The sequence below is a fragment of the Podarcis melisellensis genome (assembly GCF_964234715.1).
Source record: "Podarcis melisellensis genome assembly, chromosome: 6".
NCBI lineage: Eukaryota > Metazoa > Chordata > Lepidosauria > Squamata > Lacertidae > Podarcis > Podarcis melisellensis.
Genome location: NC_138538.1, coordinates 1,393,721 through 1,410,524, shown reverse-complemented (window position 1 = coordinate 1,410,524; position 16,804 = coordinate 1,393,721). Strand labels below are relative to the sequence as shown.

At 45.8% G+C, this 16,804-nt stretch overlaps 1 protein-coding gene across 1 annotated transcript in view; it reads right to left on the bottom strand.

Moving 5' to 3' along the window:
- Nucleotides 1–12,790, bottom strand: part of LOC309372169 (papilin-like) — a gene marked incomplete at its 5' end in the record, with an annotated part of 44,537 nt that extends 31,747 nt beyond the window's left edge. The window contains 6 exons of the mRNA XM_081915470.1: nucleotides 346–513; nucleotides 6,213–6,356; nucleotides 8,724–8,864; nucleotides 10,539–10,673; nucleotides 11,839–11,874; nucleotides 12,694–12,790. Of these exons, the coding sequence (XP_081771596.1) occupies nucleotides 346–513; nucleotides 6,213–6,356; nucleotides 8,724–8,864; nucleotides 10,539–10,673; nucleotides 11,839–11,874; nucleotides 12,694–12,790 (721 nt within the window). The remainder of the gene's footprint in view (nucleotides 1–345; nucleotides 514–6,212; nucleotides 6,357–8,723; nucleotides 8,865–10,538; nucleotides 10,674–11,838; nucleotides 11,875–12,693) is intronic.
- Between the last annotated feature and the right edge of the window lie 4,014 nt (nucleotides 12,791–16,804).

Below are 16,804 nucleotides of genomic sequence, written 5' to 3'. Positions count from 1 at the left end.
AGCCTGAGGCTGTTTTCCTAGAGTGAGAGAAGTTCTTTCTCTTCAGTGGCTTCAGAACAAAGACTAGCACACCCAAAACTGAGACCTACAGATTAACATACGCATAGGCTGGCGATTGCATCATTTTCATGTGATTTACGTTAAATACCAGTCTCACTTAATCATTAGCCATTAGGCTCTCTACTTAGCTTCAATGGAATTTCCCATGCCAGTATACATACAGACACATTACAGAGTCATTTTCCATTTCGGTGTACAATTAAACAATTATACTTAACAATTCACCCATCCACCTGTTCCTGATCTGCAAACCAACTGTCCAACAGAGCTCGACATCTCACCTACCAACTTCCCCACAGACGTCCATGCAATCCTTCCTGGTGTAGAAGCGATTGGAGTTCCCTTTGCAGCCGCTGTACTTGAACCTCCTGCACCTCTTGGTGCGGGGGTCATAGTAGAAGTAGTCCAAGGACAAAGTGCAGGAGCCAGGATCCCTGGGGAGGTTGCAGAGATCTGCCGGAAAACAGAAGGGGGCGGGAGAGGAAGCGGGGCAAGTTGAAATAATGGGAGACCACCATCTAGACCTCAGAGAGGAATGAACCAAGCATAATCATCATCATAATAACAATAATTTATTATTTATACCCCGCCCATCTGGCTGGGCTTCCCCAGCCACTCTGGGTGGCTTCCAACAAAATATTAAAATACCGTAATAAATCAAACATTAATAGCTTCCCTAAACAGGGCTGCCTTCAGATGTCTTCTAAAAGTCTGGTAGTTGTTCTTCTCTTTGACATTTGGTGGGAGGGCATTCCAAAGGGCAGGTGCCACCACCGAGAAGGCCCTCTGCCTGGTTCCCTGTAACTTGGCTTCTCGCACTGAGGGAACCGCCAGAAGGCCCTCAGAGATGGACCTCAGTGTCCGGGCAGAACGATGCAGCCCTGTGGCTTCATCAGAACTGGCAGGGATCCTAATTTGGTTCATGAGGCTGTTCCCTTCCCCCAACAAGCCAAGCCCACGTGCCCCACAGGTAGGTAATACCAGGTGTAGGGCAGGTAAAGGTGCCTTAAAATGTGCTCTGAAACAGTCCTCGGAGGGGCTTGGATTGGGCCCCTTTTATTGATTTACTTATTCCTTAAAATTTATACACTGCTTGATTGTAAGAACAAACACACCTCAGTATGGTTTACAAAAAAAGAGAAAACGATATAACTATTGAAAAATCAGCAGCAACTACTTGAGACATTCAAAAAGAGCAAAAGGCTAACAACAGATTAGACCTTACACCAACCTTCTAAACATCTGGGCAGATTTGTCTAAGAAACATTTTTAGCAGGTGCTGGAAAAGGTACTGTGAGGGTACTTGCCTTAGAACAACAGGCAGGGAGTTCCAAAGTGTAGTTGCTGCCACAAGTTCTTGTAAATGCAGATCAGGGAGCAGCACCTGTTCCACCACTTGAAGTGTGTTGTGGTTCTGGACTGTCAGTAGTTAACACTCCAGGAGCGTTCTTATCAACTGGCTGCACTGCCCACAGGATCCGTGCTTTTTTCCTTTGATCTGTGCTCTGTGGGAGCTGAGCTCTCTCTGGAGAGCAGTCTGTCTGAGAATGTTAGCAAGCTCGTTTCGGTTTTCGTTAAGAGGCAGAAAGCTGCCAACATGCAGCTAGATTCTGTAGGTTTTCTTTTCTGTTTTGAATGCTTCTAAATAAAGAGTTTTAGATTAGAAGCACTAGTGTCGAGCTGAGTTATTGAGGACACCACGTCGACACAGACAAGCCATTTTATGCTGCGTGTGAACTCTGCTTTTATCTGGCAACCGAGGACAGTGGCAGCGTGTGGAGTGGAAGAGTGTGGGCGCCATTGGAAGTTTGTTGGAGTGGCAATAAATCAAATTTATTGCAGGGCCATTGCAGCAGACTCAGTGGGTCAAAAGATATACAACCCAACAAACTTTAACAAAGTGGTTGGGTGGGCATATTTGGGGTAAGGCAGTCTTGTAGTAAACTGGTCCCAAGCCCTTAAATTGGGCATCAGATGCAATGTTCCCCACTAGGGCGGATTCTGCTCAGTAGCTTTCAATCAGAGCTCCCAAGCCGAGTCGATCCCAGATGAAAGACAGGCTCAAAGTCAGTCTCCGACCATAACGCTTTGAAAATGGATTTGACATTGTTACCAACCGGTTCCTTTCGATGGAAGATGAATGACAACTTATTTAGAGATCAGGAGATCATTAAGAAGGCCCAAAAAGTTTTGAAGGACTATTTTGAAATAAATTTGAACACTACGGTGGAAAAAAGAACAATTTGGGACGCAAGTAAAGCCGTGATGAGAGGGTTCTTAATACAACAGAATGCTATAAAGAAAAGGAAACAAAATGAAAAGAAAGACAAGATTTTGGAGAAAATTAAAGAATTAGAGAAGAAGCTAAGAATAAACCCGAAGTCACAGCTGATTCTGAGAGAAATCAAACTTCATCAGGCACAATATTCTAAACTGATAAACCAGGAAATAGAATGGAAGATTAAATCAATGAAACAAAAAACGTTTGAATCGGCAAACAAATGTGGGAAACTGCTGGCTTGGCAGTTGAAGAAGAGACAAAAGTTGAACATAGTAACAAATTTGGAAATTGAAGGAAGAAATATTCAGAACCCCGTGGAGATTAGAAAATCCTTCCAGAAATATTTCAAGAAACTATATACTCAAGGGCCGCAAAATGAGGTTGAGATGGAACAATTTTTGAAAAAAAAATAGTCTTAAAAAACTTACACAAGAAAATAGACTACTCCTGAATAGCCAAATAACACGACAAGAAATTGAACATGCCATTCAGAACATGAAATTGGGCAAATCTCCAGGGCCAGACGGCTTGACCTCCAAGTACTATAAGACAATGAGTGACTATCTGATTCAACCTTTGATGGAGGTCAGCAATGAAATCCTGGAGGGAAAGAAGGCGCCGGAATCGTGGAAGGAAGCTTTTATCACATTGATACCAAAATCAGAAACTGAAAAAACACAACTTAAGAACTATCGCCCCATCTCCCTTCTAAATGTGGATTACAAAATATTTGCTGATGTTTTAGCAGGCAGACTTAAAAGAGTTTTAAATGAAGTAATTCACAAAGACCAGGCTGGCTTTCTCCCAGGTAGACACATGTTTGCAAACACAAGGAACATTATTGACATTTTGGAACTTTTGCAAACAGACATAAACACTAAAGCAGTGCTGATTTTTATAGACGCGGAGAAGGCCTTTGACAACATCTCTTGGAAATTTATGAAGGGAAATTTAAAAGAAATGGGAGTGGGGCGGGGTTTTGAAAATGGGATTGATGCAATATATTCAGAACAAAAAGCTAAATTGATAGTTAACAATGTGGTAACAGAAGAATTTAAAATTGAAAAAGGAACACGACAAGGCTGCCCGATTTCCCCTCTGTTATTTATTTCAGTTTTGGAGGTGCTCCTGAACTTGATCAGAGGTGACCGGTTGGTGCAGGGGATTCAGGTCGGAGCGAAACAATATAAACTTAAAGCTTTTGCAGATGACCTAGTTTTGACACTGCAGGAGCCAGAATCTAGTACGAAAAGAGTATTACAACTGATACATGATTTTGGTCAGGTGGCGGGATTTAAGCTAAATAAACAAAAAACGAAGGTGTTGGGGAAAAATATGACAGACACAGAGTCAGAACGGTTTCAGAGAGAAACAGAATTATCATTGGTGAAAAAGGTAAAGTACCTAGGGGTCAACATAACAGCAAAAAATCTGAGTCTATTTAAGGACAATTATGAAAAATGCTGGTCTGAAATTAAGAGAGACTTGGATAGCTGGGCAAAATTGAAACTTTCTTTGTTGGGCCGAATTGCTGCTATTAAGATGAATGTATTGCCAAGGATGTTGTTTCTGTTCCAAACATTGCAAATTGTGGACAAAACGGAGTGTTTCCGGAGGTGGCAGAGAGATATTTCCAAATTTGTCTGGCAGGGCAAAAAGCCCAGAATTAAGTTTAAGATATTAACAGATGCGAAAGAAAGAGGGGGCTTCGCCCTGCCAGACTTAAGGTTGTACTATGAAGCCGCAGCTTTCTGCTGGCTAAAAGACTGGCTACTTCTCGAAGACACTGACGTGTTGGATCTGGAAGGTTATAACAATGCTTTTGGTTGGCATGCATACTTGTGGTATGATAAGGTTAAGATCAATAAGGCCTTTAAGAACCATATTGTCAGAAAAGCAGTGTTCAATGTCTGGACAAAATATAAAGACTTATAGGAAAATAAAACTCCAAGGTGGCTCTCACCTTTGGAAGCTAAGGCCCGAAAAAGACCCAATATGGAAGCCTACTGGCCAAAATATTGGGAACTGTTAGAAAAAGATGGAGATAATTGGAAATTGCAGAGTATGGAGAAAATGAAGGATAAAGTGCGAGACTGGTTACACTACGCTCAGATTAAAGAAATTTTTAAAAGTGACAAGAAGCTAGGGTTCCAGGTGGAGAAATCGAAGTTGGAAACAGAATTGTTAGAACCTAAGACTAAGGTACTTTCAAGAATGTATAACTTGCTGTTGAAATGGAATACACAAGACGAAATGGTTAAGTCGGCTATGATAAAATGGGCACAGGATATTGGGCATAACATCATGTTTGAAGACTGGGGAAGGTTGTGGACCACTGGGCTGAACTTTACTGCATGTAATGCTTTGAAGGAAAATGTAATGAAAATGATATACAGATGGTACATGACCCCAGTTAAACTTGCCAAAATATACCATTTGTCTGATAACAAATGTTGGAAATGTAAAGAAAATGAAGGAACATTCTTTCACCTCTGGTGGACCTGCCCTAAAGTGAAGGTCTTCTGGGAAATGATATATAATGAGTTGAAAAAGGTATTTAAGTATACCTTCACTAAGAAACCAGAGGCCTTCCTTCTGGGTATTGTCGACCAGAAGGTGCTAAGGAAGGATAGAACATTCTTTATGTATGCAACAACAGCAGCAAGGATACTACTCGCTAAGAACTGGAAAATTCAAGATCTACCCACACTGGAAGAATGGCAGATGCAACTGATGGACTATATGCAACTGGCGGAGATGACTGGCAGAATCCGAGACCTGGGAGAAGAAAGGATCGAAGAAGATTGGAAGAAATTCAAGATTTATCTACAGAAACATTGTGATTTAGTGGAATATTAAGAAGGATGCTTGGTTATAAATAATTGGCCATCACTAAATTGGATTAGAATTTGACGACAAGAGAGATTAAGAGAAACAAAATTTGTAGGAGAACTATTATATTGTATTTAAATAAGTGGTTATAAAATTGAAAATAAGATGATAATTTGCTTGACAAAAACTCATTAATGATGTAAGTGGGAGCGGGGGATGTGAGGAAGTCTAAAGATGTTATGAAATTTTGTAAAAACAAAGTAATGCTGTTTATTATTTCTGTATCTCTTTTATTAAAAACTCCAATAAATATTTATATATATAAAAAAACAAAGTCAGTTCCCATCAGTGGATCAAGCTCTGCAAGGAATATCTGCGCTCTGGAGTTTCCCACTGGGAACTGGGGAGTGGAGTGTGGCCCATTCCGGCCAAAAGTGGACCTTGAAGACAATGCCAATTATTATTGTATTGTTGTTAGAATCATAGAATCATAGAGTTGGAAGAGACCACAAGGGCCATCGAGTCCAACCCCCTGCCAAGCAGGAAACACCATCAGAGCACTCCTGACATATGGTTGTCAAGCCTCTGCTTAAAGACCTCCAAAGAAGGAGACTCCACCACACTCCTTGGGAGCAAATTCCACTGTCAAACAGCTCTTACTGTCAGGAAGTTCTTCCTAATGTTTAGGTGGAATCTTCTTTCTTGTAGTTTGGATCCATTGCTCCGTGTCCGCTTCTCTGTTGTGTCCGCTTCTCTGTTGTTGTGATTAATTAAATTTGCATACTGCCCGTTATCTGCATGTCTCAGGGCAGTTCACAAGTGTGTTCAGGACCCAGTGGAATCCACTATACTCCAGAGTATGGATCGTTTGAGATCCTGCTCTGCAGAGTAGCTGTGACTTGCGCTCTTTGGTGCAAAGGAAACATGGGGAATGTCTGGCAACTGCCAGGTAGGCAGATGGGTTTTAAAAGGCAGAGGAAAAGCCCAGAGCAGATCACCATCTCCAGCTCAAGAGCTCTGCTGGTCCATTTCCCAGTACCTTTCTCAAGGTTGACACACTTGCGGCCACATCCCATGAAGCAGCATTTCTGTGTGTGGTCACATCCCCGGTCGTCCTCGCATTCGTTAGGGCAAGAGGGAAACCGTATCAGGGCATCTATCTTTGGGCACACTCCAGGATTTTCTGGGAAGAGAAGGGCTGGTCATTAAAATCACATCAAACCAAAACGCCCAGTAAAATAGATAAAATAATAATAATAATAATAATAATAATAATAATAATAATAATAATAATAATTGTGGGGGTGCGGGTATCCAGAGTGTGGTGGTCAGGTGGGATTGCTATGAGGAATTATGAAATATGCATCAGCCCATGGTGTCCACGATAAAAGGATTGCGTTGACTGGGTTTGATTCATTGACAATAGTTTCTGATCGACTCCCACAAGCCTCTGCATCTCTGCCATTTGCTTTCTCTACACCTGACAGGCACATATAAGCATTCTAAAACACAGGCCAGTTACTTCATCAGGTCATAAAGATAGTAGGTAGCTTCTTTGATGTAGCTGTTGTTAGTTTCGTTAATCTTAGGGCCAGGAAGAGAGTTCAGGAAGAGAGTTCACAAGGAGATGGTAAATACTGTTTACTGTTGTTTATGACCTCTGGAGTTTCCTAAAAGCATGCCCCTTCACTTCCTCTTTTATTTACTCTGAACTACATATGCATGTTCAAGTAGGAAATAGTTTCTTTGTAGTTAAAATAATTTATTCTGATCTGACTTTGTCCCATATGGGGGTTTGGAAATGCTCAGAGGAAATCTGATTGGTTCTAACGAACACTGTGTGAAAATTTCTTTTGTGAATAAAACGACCTGGGCCAGAGGGTGGAGAGGAATTATTATATGCACTCCTCCCAGAGTCTTGCTGGTCAAGCCTCATGTGTATTTTATTAATCAGAGTCCAATCCTTCCTTGCTTTGGGAACGCTACAAATAACAACAACAACAACAACAACAACAACAATGCCCTGTTCATCTGGGTGGGTTGCCCAAACTGCTCTGTTGGATTAATGGGAAACACTTAAGCAGAATCTGAGCAGAAGAGCAACTCTTTTCCGTCCTGCAATTTCTAGCAACTGGCATTCAGAAACATTGCTGTTTCCAGCTGTGGTGGGCAGAGCAGAGCAGAGCAGAGCAGAGCAGAGCCATCCTATCTAGCAGCCATTGATAGCTCTCTCCTCCTCCGTGAATCTGCCTAATCCAGTTGGTGGCCATCACTGCCTCCTGTGGGAGGGAGTTCCACAGTTTAACTCTGCACTGCATGAAGAAGGACTTTTCCCCTCTGTTCTGAATCTTCCGATGATGTCCCTCTTCCCTGGATGCCCACGAGTTTTAGTGCCATGAGAGATGGAGTGCGAAGGCAAACCTTGCACCAGACACGCAACAGTATGTCAAGGAGCGTTGAGCCTGCTTTCCCTGACCTTTTGCCTTCCTGGCTAGGAAACAGGGTTTCCCCCCTGACCTTTTGTCCTCTCACAATTTGTTTGCTAGACATATCGCTTGGCTAGAGCATGACGGGGGACGCAGACGTAATCAAGTATCGGGGGGAACATTTGAGGGAAACACCTGCTGACATGTGTATTTGCTAACACTGGAAATGTGCTTAGATGGAGATGCGTTAAGTTCAGGGTGGTTTCACGACTGTTTCCATTTGTTGACTTCTGCTAATAAAAGAAGCCTCTGCAGAGCTAGCCGGCAGCTTGCTTAGAGCATGCTTGACAGCGTGCTTCTGCACAGCTCACCTGCATTCAACTTCCTGTCGTCTCCGTTATTCCTACAATGGAGGAAAACTTTTCCTATTTACTCACTCTAGGCCATACTTAATTATATAAAACTTCAGTTCTGTGTCACCTCTTACGTTTTCACCAAGCTAAAGGTAAAGGGACCCCTGACCATTAGGTCCAGTCATGACCGACTCTGGGGCTTATCTCACTTCACTGGCCGAGGGAGCTGGTGTACAGCTTCTGGGTCATGTGGCCAGCATGACTAACCCACTTCTGGCAGTGCACAGAAACACCATTTACCTTCCCGCTGGAGTGGTACCTATTTATCTACTTGCATTTTGACGTGCTTTTGAACTGCTAGGTTGGCAGGAGCTGGGATCGAGCAACGGGAGCTCACCCCATCGCAGGGATTCAAACCGCCGACCTACTGATCAGCAAATCCTAGGCTCTGTGGTTGAACCCACAGCGCCACCCATTTCCCTTTCTCCAAGCTAAAAAGCCCCAAATGCTGCAAGCTTTCTTCATTGGTGAGTCGATCGGCTCTGCCCCTATGATAATTGCAGTTACCCATTTCTGAACTCTTCCCAACTCTATCCTTTTTAAGGTAACGCAACCAGAAATGTTCACACTATTCCAAATGCAGTTGCACCAAAGGTTTCTTTCGAGACAGTCATGCCATTCCTCCAGAGGACGCTTCCATCCCTTCTCCCAGCCCACCTGTGAGTACCAGCAGGTCTGCCCCTTCCTCCGGCTCTCCTCCCCCCCACTTACCTGGCTCTGCTTCAACGCAGCTGGATAAACAGTCCCAGCGGCAGCATTTCTTCCCCCTGCCACACCTTTTGTCGTCGACACACCTGATGCCGCACATTGTAGGGGGGAAGGGGTTGGAGCTGGGGCAGTAGCCGGGATTCACTGAGGGTCAAGGAGAGGGAGCAGATTAGGCCATGACGAATACATCCTTCCACAATGGTTAACTGAGGACTGTTTTTAATTTTTCATGGTTTTCACTGTATGGCTTTATATTGCTGTAAACCGCTTTGATGTATATTTTCATGACAAATTATAAAGCTAAGGCAAGGAGCCAAATACCTTCTCATTCAGCGGCCTTTAGTTCTGTGAACCACCCTGAGACCTCTGGGTATAGGGCAGTATATAAATTCCAATTCTAATTCCAACAATAAGAATAATAGTCTGCCCTCTTTCTGAAGAAATCCAGCACTCCCCATTTTTCCTCCTACCATCTGCTGCCACCTACAGAGGACTGTTTTCTAATGAGAAGTGGAAAAGAAGGAGCAAATAGCACAGTTGCCATCAGGAATGTGGCCCTCCAGACCTCTCTACCTGGCCCTTTGGACCCTCTCCAGGAAACCCCCTTCCCTGCACCTGCTTCACATACATCATTTTGTGGCAGGACAGGCATCCGTCCTTGACCTCTGACAACGTCCCTGCAAGGGTATGTAGAAAAGGGAACTGTTCAAGAGGTAAACATTGCATACACTGCTCACCTTTGCCTCTGGCCCCACCCACCCCTGGCATGTGGCCCCTGGAAGACTGCCCAGAAGGGAATGTGGCCCTCTCCCCCCCCCCCCGTTCCTGGAATCTGGAGACAGAGAGAGCTGACTGCACTGTGCTGGATCCAAAGATGTGACGAAGGAAGACATCCTGGAAGTGTGTTCATGCTGTGACTCCTCCATCCTCAGGTTGCATACCTGTGCAAATCATAGGTGCCGACTCCCTGGGGCCCTGGGTGCCTGAGCACCCACACAGTTCCCCATGAAGAGGTTGGGCACCCACAATTTGTTAGAATATTCCGTTCCACCTTAAAAGGAACAGGCATGATTGTTGTGTATCACATGCCTGTTTACACTCCAGCACAGCTTGCTGGGAACGTCTGTTTGTGTATAGCTTTTGCTTATTCTGTCTTGCTTGGACATGAAAGGAGAAGACATGTTTTTCCTTTGTCCTGATCTATGCTGAATAAACTGCTTGTAAATACGCTTTACATATGCCTCTGTCCGCCCTTCCGTCGCGAAGAGTTTGTTATCTCTGCCGGCTTGCGTGCTCAGCTTCTGAAGCTCTGAGTCACAGTTTGATGCTGTTCCAAGGACCGGAGTTCGCCCAGCTGCCGGCTGGTGGACTGGAGTCAGCTGGGGGCCTGCCAATTGCCCCCGTTTCCTTGGACACATCCCAACACAAATTTCGGCGCCAGGGACATGCACAGTGCATGGCACCCAGGGCCCCAGGGCCCCATGGTTGCGGGGCCAAGATGGCACTCCTGGTGCAAATTAAAGCATATATCCTCAAGGCACCACAGTCTCTGCCGACCTTTGTTCCAAGGAAACAGAACCTGTGTAAGTGCCTGGAGTCTCACTGGGTTGCTCGTGACAATACAAAATGGTGGGAACGCTCCTCCTGAATACTGGAATTCCCAAGGGCCACTTCCAGAAGGTGTCCAGGCACCATGCTATTAACATGCACAGACAAAAACACTGAAACATAGGGAAACTTTCCCCCTAATGAGTTCTCTGTAAATGTAAATATTGAAGCAATTTACAAGCTGAGAAGGGACAAGGGGAGAGGACTCACCATTGACGGGCAACACGCACCTCCGCTGGCAGCCAAACCTGCAACACATCTGCTCTCCTGGGCAGTTGCTGTGTGATGTGCACGAAGCGCCACACTCCCGCTCTGGGCCCTTCGAGTTGGTGGGGCATCTCATGGCTGGGAGAGAAAGGAGCAGCGTCAGTGGAAAGACGGCAGGCGCTCCATGGGAGGTAGGGATGGGGGGAGGGCAACTGGCCAGCAGCACAAGAGCCTAACCCTCTCTCTGCTCCTTCCAGGCAGTTTGTGATTTAAAGCTGCATGTCTGAGCACCCTTTTTTCTTTTGCTCAGCAGCTTTCCCCTCGAAAACCCACTTTTAAAAGCTCTGTTTTAGCAAACAGCAATCTGCAGGAAAATGATGTTTGCTCCCATTGAGCACTAAATAACAGGTTTGGGGGCAGAAAGTTCTAGGGTGTTGTTGTTGTTTAGTCATTTGTCGTATCCACCTCTTTGTGACCCCCTGGACCAGAGCACACCAGGCACTCCTGTCTTCCACTGCCTCCCACAGTTTGGTCAAACTCATGCTGGTAGCTTCGAGAACACTGTCCCACCATCTCGTCCTCTGTCATCCCCTTCTCCTTATGCCCTCCATCTTTCCCAACATCAGGGTCTTTTCCAGGGAGTCTTCTCTTCTCCTGAGGTGGCCAAAGTATTGGAGGCTCAGCTTCAGGATCTGTCCTTCCAGTGAGCACTCATGGCTGATTTCCTTCAGAATGGAGAGGTTGGATCTTCTTGCAGTCCATGGGACTCTCAAGAGTCTCCTCCAGCACCATAATTCGGCTTAAAAAAACCCAAATGCTCAGACACAGAGCTTTAAAAAGTAGACAGGTGTCTGGAAAGAGTGAGGGGGGGGGGAATAAGTGTGCATAAACCCTGAGAGGAGATATGATAGCCACCTTCAGATATATCAAGGGCTGTTACATGGAAGGTGGAGCAAGCTTGTTTGTTCCCAGTGGAGCAGACAGTCCTTGGAGGTTTTCAAGCAGAGGTTGGATGGCCATCTGGTCTGGCCAAAGCAGAATAGAGGGTACTATGGCATCCCTTAATCTACTGAGACCCCTAGATCCTTCTCACGTGTACTGCTGGCACGCCAGGTGCCATTTTGTAAAGAGGCCCCAATAGCGGCACCCTTGGGAGTTTTAGTTTCCAATGCAAAAGGAGGGGGGAGCAGGTTCAGCGGAAAGACGTCTGGCGCTGCATGGGAGTCAGGGATGGGGGGAAGGGCAACTGACCGGCAGCGCAGGAGCCTGCCCACAGACCCAGAAGGGAAAGTGGGGGACATACCAGTGGGTGCTGGGCGTTCCTCAGATGACGATGAATCTGTGGAGAAAAGAGAGATTTCCCAGGATTTGACCTCAACACAGTTAAAGCAACAGCAACCCATACCAAGCCAAAGTTCTTCAGGCAACAGCAGTACCTGTGAAAAGAATCTAGGGGTCTTAGTGGACATGTGTCAAACTTAACATGAGTCAACAGTTTAATGCAGCAGCACTAGAGGGAGGGGTTTCAGATGGATTACGGGTGGCGGGGAGGGTTAACGCCCCTTCCTACACTCCTGTTCATGATCAGCTCGCCACCCCCACCTTCCAAATAACAGCAGCAGCAGCAACAACAACTGCTATTTGCATTTTGTTTTGGTTTTTTATTTTAATTTTTTATTGGAAATTTTATTTACAACATAACATAAACCCCTACCCCCCAATACAGAAATCCACCCTCACTAAACGTGAACATAACATACAATAAGCATAACATACGACAATACAAACAACCCAGTAAAAGACTTCCTTTATCCTGTATCTGGCCTCCTTATTTACTTCTTATAAGCTGTTTCCTTTATGAATAATTATTAAGATTTTTCTAATTATAACTTAAATATCTGCAAAGTCTCCTGCAGACAATAATCGAAAAAAGTCCAGGTATGTATTTTAGGGCACTGTTTTGTGAAGTATTCTCTACATTTCCCCCATGCTTTTCGAAATCCTTGTCTAGTGCGATCTCTAATTGCCTGTCAATCTAATCTAAGCAGTTGAACTGCAATTTGCATTTTTGAACCCTGCAGATTAAGCACAAAGGTCCCAGCCAGGGCAACATCACACCTAGTTTTCAAGCACAGCTCCAGGGCTTTGCTCCACTCACCTTCCTGAGCTGAGGCAGGTGGCACCCTGGCCCAGAAGGCAAAGAGACCCACGAGGAGGAAGGTGCACTGGGTCTTCTTCTTCATCATCATCTCCATGGCACTTTGGCCGGCTCCAGTGTCTGTTTATTTTATACCTCCCATCAGAAAGATGGGAGGGGAGGAGGAAAGAGAGCACGGCAGCCGGAGCCAGCTCCACCCCTGCTGGAAGAAGGAGCAGGCTGTGTTGCTGCAGATTCGCACACCTGTACACCTGAGCTGCTTCACCTGCCAAGAGAGCCATTGGACATGCATGATGCCACACTCCAGTAAGGGGAAGAAACAACACCAGAGTGCAAACCTCATAGAAAAAAAAATTCTTAGTGGATCTATCCTTTTGTTTTTGAATAGATTTCTGGCTCTAAAAATAAAATTTACCAGGTTATGATCTAGAAACATGATCAGAGCTCGTATCGAGTGACCGTCTTGATATAAGTACTCTATGGCAACTATGTCAGATGCTTTTACCACCCCTGGAAAAATGCCATTTCAAATGGTCAGCAGGTGCTTCATGCAATCCATCCCAGCACATGGGCCCAACGGCTTTGGATAATTGGCCAAAACGAGCTTTTGAGGAATGAGAACCAAGTTCCATCCTTTTTTTGGACACAAAGCTGTCCGATCCTGCGGCAAATTCTCGTCGATGTTCAGGGTCAGCGACTCGAAACCTCATAGAATTGTAGAGTTGGAAAGGCCCCAAGGGATATCTAGTAATCGCAGTGTTACGGAAAAATCCGGGTGCGGAGTTACCCTTGCTACCCGGCTTGTCGGACGAAGTCCGCGGGTCCTAGCGGAAAAAATGAGTTCAGCCGGAGACAGGAGCAATAAACGGAGATCCAAGGTTTATTGCGCAACAGGTTCAAAATGGCATTGAACCCCGAGAATGGGGCGACATAAACTTTTAAAAGTTCCCTCCAAGTCCCAGAATACAACACGGTAAAACGTCATGAATACATTAAAAGAAGGTTGGGTTTTACAGGTCACGTCATGAATATATCACGGAAAGGTGGAGTTACATAGATTAACATTCCAGGAAGGGAGGGGGGAATATGCAGAGTGAGGGATATGCATAGATAAACGTTTCCTGAGTATAGGTGATGGTAGGACAATGGCGCAGATATGCATCGTCTGCCACCTGGCATTGCCCGGAGGAAGGGTTTGGCAGAACGATCTGACAGGATTAAGGTCTTCCTGAGTACGTGACCTGTCGCTCTGGGGATTATGGAAGTGGGGACAGCATCATGGAGTCTGGAGGGAGCTGAGTAGAATGACGGCAAGATGGAGAAAATCGGAGCTTTGGTTGATTTTATATCATTTTCTAAAGCTTCGGCCCCTTGCCGGTCAAGTGTATCAAAAGCGGAAACGAAATGGATACATTGTAACCAGACTTTGACAGTTTTACGAGGTCGCTGGTTTTGGTTCCATTGTTCTCGCAGCGGGGGGCTGTCAACAGCTTGTCAGGAGGTTAAATGAGGCGTGCAAGAGCTCCCTGATGCAGCTCGGTCCGGTCTACTCACGTTAATAATAGGGCGAAAGGAAGGTTTAAGAGAGAAAAGGGCTTATTTCGCCCGTATATAGAAGGGAAGGGTATTAATTTCATAAGGGTCAAGGGGTATAGTGTGGTGCTTGTGCGACAGTGTGGGGGCCAAGGAGCCACAGCAGAGTTGGGCGCTGTCGAGGTCATCGCCTCGGGCTCCTCATTAGAAGGGAGAGAGGTGAGGAAAGGTGCCCCCCCTCTCTCCTTCCGTATCAGCAGCTAAAGAATCCCTGGAGGATGACCACCTAACCTCTGCTGAAAATCTCCCAACCACCTTCTGAGGTTGTCTGTCCCACCATTGAACATTGAATAGCTCACAAAGTTCTTCCTGGTGTTTAGTTGGAATCCCCCATCTTCTCTGATATATTTTCTCACCGAACCCTTCCTGTTCATTGTCAAACTGGAGGTGACAGAAACCCTAGATAGGTTCTCTAAAAGGATCTCTCTGTCCCTGTGTTTACACTTGCGAAATAATGTTTAAAACCCCTCTATTTCTATTGCGCTCTGTAGGGCTGAGAGCTTCACCTTCATCTGAAAGCTGGACTCCAAAGGTTCCTGAATGCGGAGCCACAGAGGGAAGATTCCAACCTTCCAACCAGGCTCAGAGCTATGTAGAGACTAAAATTAAGAACAGTCTCTCTGAGCATGTGCAGAGATCATTTCCCACTCACTATGGAGCAACCCTAGCTTGTTTCCACAGTCCTGGAACTAGGCACAAAGCTTCCAGGCCAGATATGTAGCTGTCACAGTTGGGAAATGCTCTCGGCTTTCTTTTTCTTTTTCTTATCAGTAAGGCAGCTCTAGTATGACGTGGGTGGCGCTGTGGGTTCAACCACAGAGCCTCTTGGGCTTGCTGATCAGAAGGTTGGTGGTTCGAATCCCCGCAATGACAGGGTAAGCTCCCGTTGCTCGGTCCCTGCTCCTGCCAACCTAGCAGTTCGAAAGCATGTCAAAGTGCAAGTAGATAAATAGGTACCACTCTGGCGGGAAGGTAAATGGCATTTCCGTGCGCTGCTCTGGTTCACCAGAAGCGGCTTAGTCATGCTGGCCACATGACCCGGAAGCTGTACACCGGCTCCCTCAGCCAGTAAAGCGAGATGAGTGCTGCAACCTCAGAGTCGGCTGCGACTGGACTTAATGGTCAGGGGTCCCTTTACTTTTACCTTTAAGGCAGCTCTACCAAGGAGTAATCCCAAAGATGTCATGTCCTCTTCCAAACTAGGGGTCTTGCCAGGGAGGCTCCCAGCAACATGAACCCCATGGGGCTTATTAGAACATAGGAACATAAGAAGAACATCTGCGGGATCCATGGGCAACCAGGTGCCTCTACTCGGAAGCCCACAAGCAGGATTCAAGCACAAGAGGAACTCTCCTCTCCTGCAATATCCAGTAGCTGGTTTACAGAAGCATAGTCCTCTTGGCTAGTAGCCATCAATAGCCCTCCCATCCTCCATCAATTTGTCCAACCCTCTTTTAAAGCAATCTAGGTTGGTGGCATCTCTGCCTCCTGGGAGGGTGAGTTCCCTAATTAACTACGTGCCGCATGAAAGAGTCCTTTCATTTCTCTGTCCTGGTCTACTCTGTCTGAACTATTGTCAAAGGGATGGGAAGGCCACCATCTTCCCATGAGATGAAAAGGGCAGGCCAGAAGGATAGACCCGCCCTGTTTGGAGGATCCAGACCCCACAGAGAAGGCCAGGAGGACTCCACAATATGGTTTGGTGGCGGACATATCTGGTGGGGAAAGTGTGATCTGAAAGTGAGATTGGTTTGATTTGGGCCATTGCTAGATCACATTTGCACCCATTACACATGAACGGCAGGGCCCCAGTGGGAAACCAGTAGGCGGGATTTGAGCCAAGAGTCTTCTGCCCTCCAGTTGTCTCTTGCAACTGGTATTCAGAAGCGTTGATGCTTCTGACTTTGGAAGCAGAGCAGAGCCACCAAAAGCCTTATTCTCCTCCATGAATTGGTCTAATCCTCCTTAAAGTCATCCAGGTTCGTGGCCATCACTGTCGCCTGATTTTTGAGCTCTCTGTATATTTTGGTTTCATATAGCTCTTTGGCTAAAGTGGATTAATGAACAGTGATGCCGACAATGATGAACTAAGCCATGGGTAGGCAAACTAAGGCCCGGGGGCCGGATCCAGCCCAGTAGCTTTCTAAATCCGACCCGCAGATGGTCCGGGAATGAGCGTGTAGAATGTGCCCTTTTATTTAAAATGCATCTCTGGATTATTTGTGGGGCATAGGAATTCATTCATCCCCCCACCCCTGCAAAATATAGTCCGGCCCCCCCAGAATGTCTGAGGGACAGTGGACCGGCCCCCTGCTGAAAACATTTGGTGACCCCTGAACTAAGCGATAAGTATCAAAGACGTAAGACTTCTTCTTGCAAATGCAAAGCCACCTCGGAAAAAATAGAAGGAACTCTTGTCGTCGGCTTTCTCTTTCCAGACAAAGGATCATTCCGTTCATTTCTGAGCCTCCACCTTTCCGTGGAGACAGTCCTGACCCAGTTCTTGGAAATAATGTCC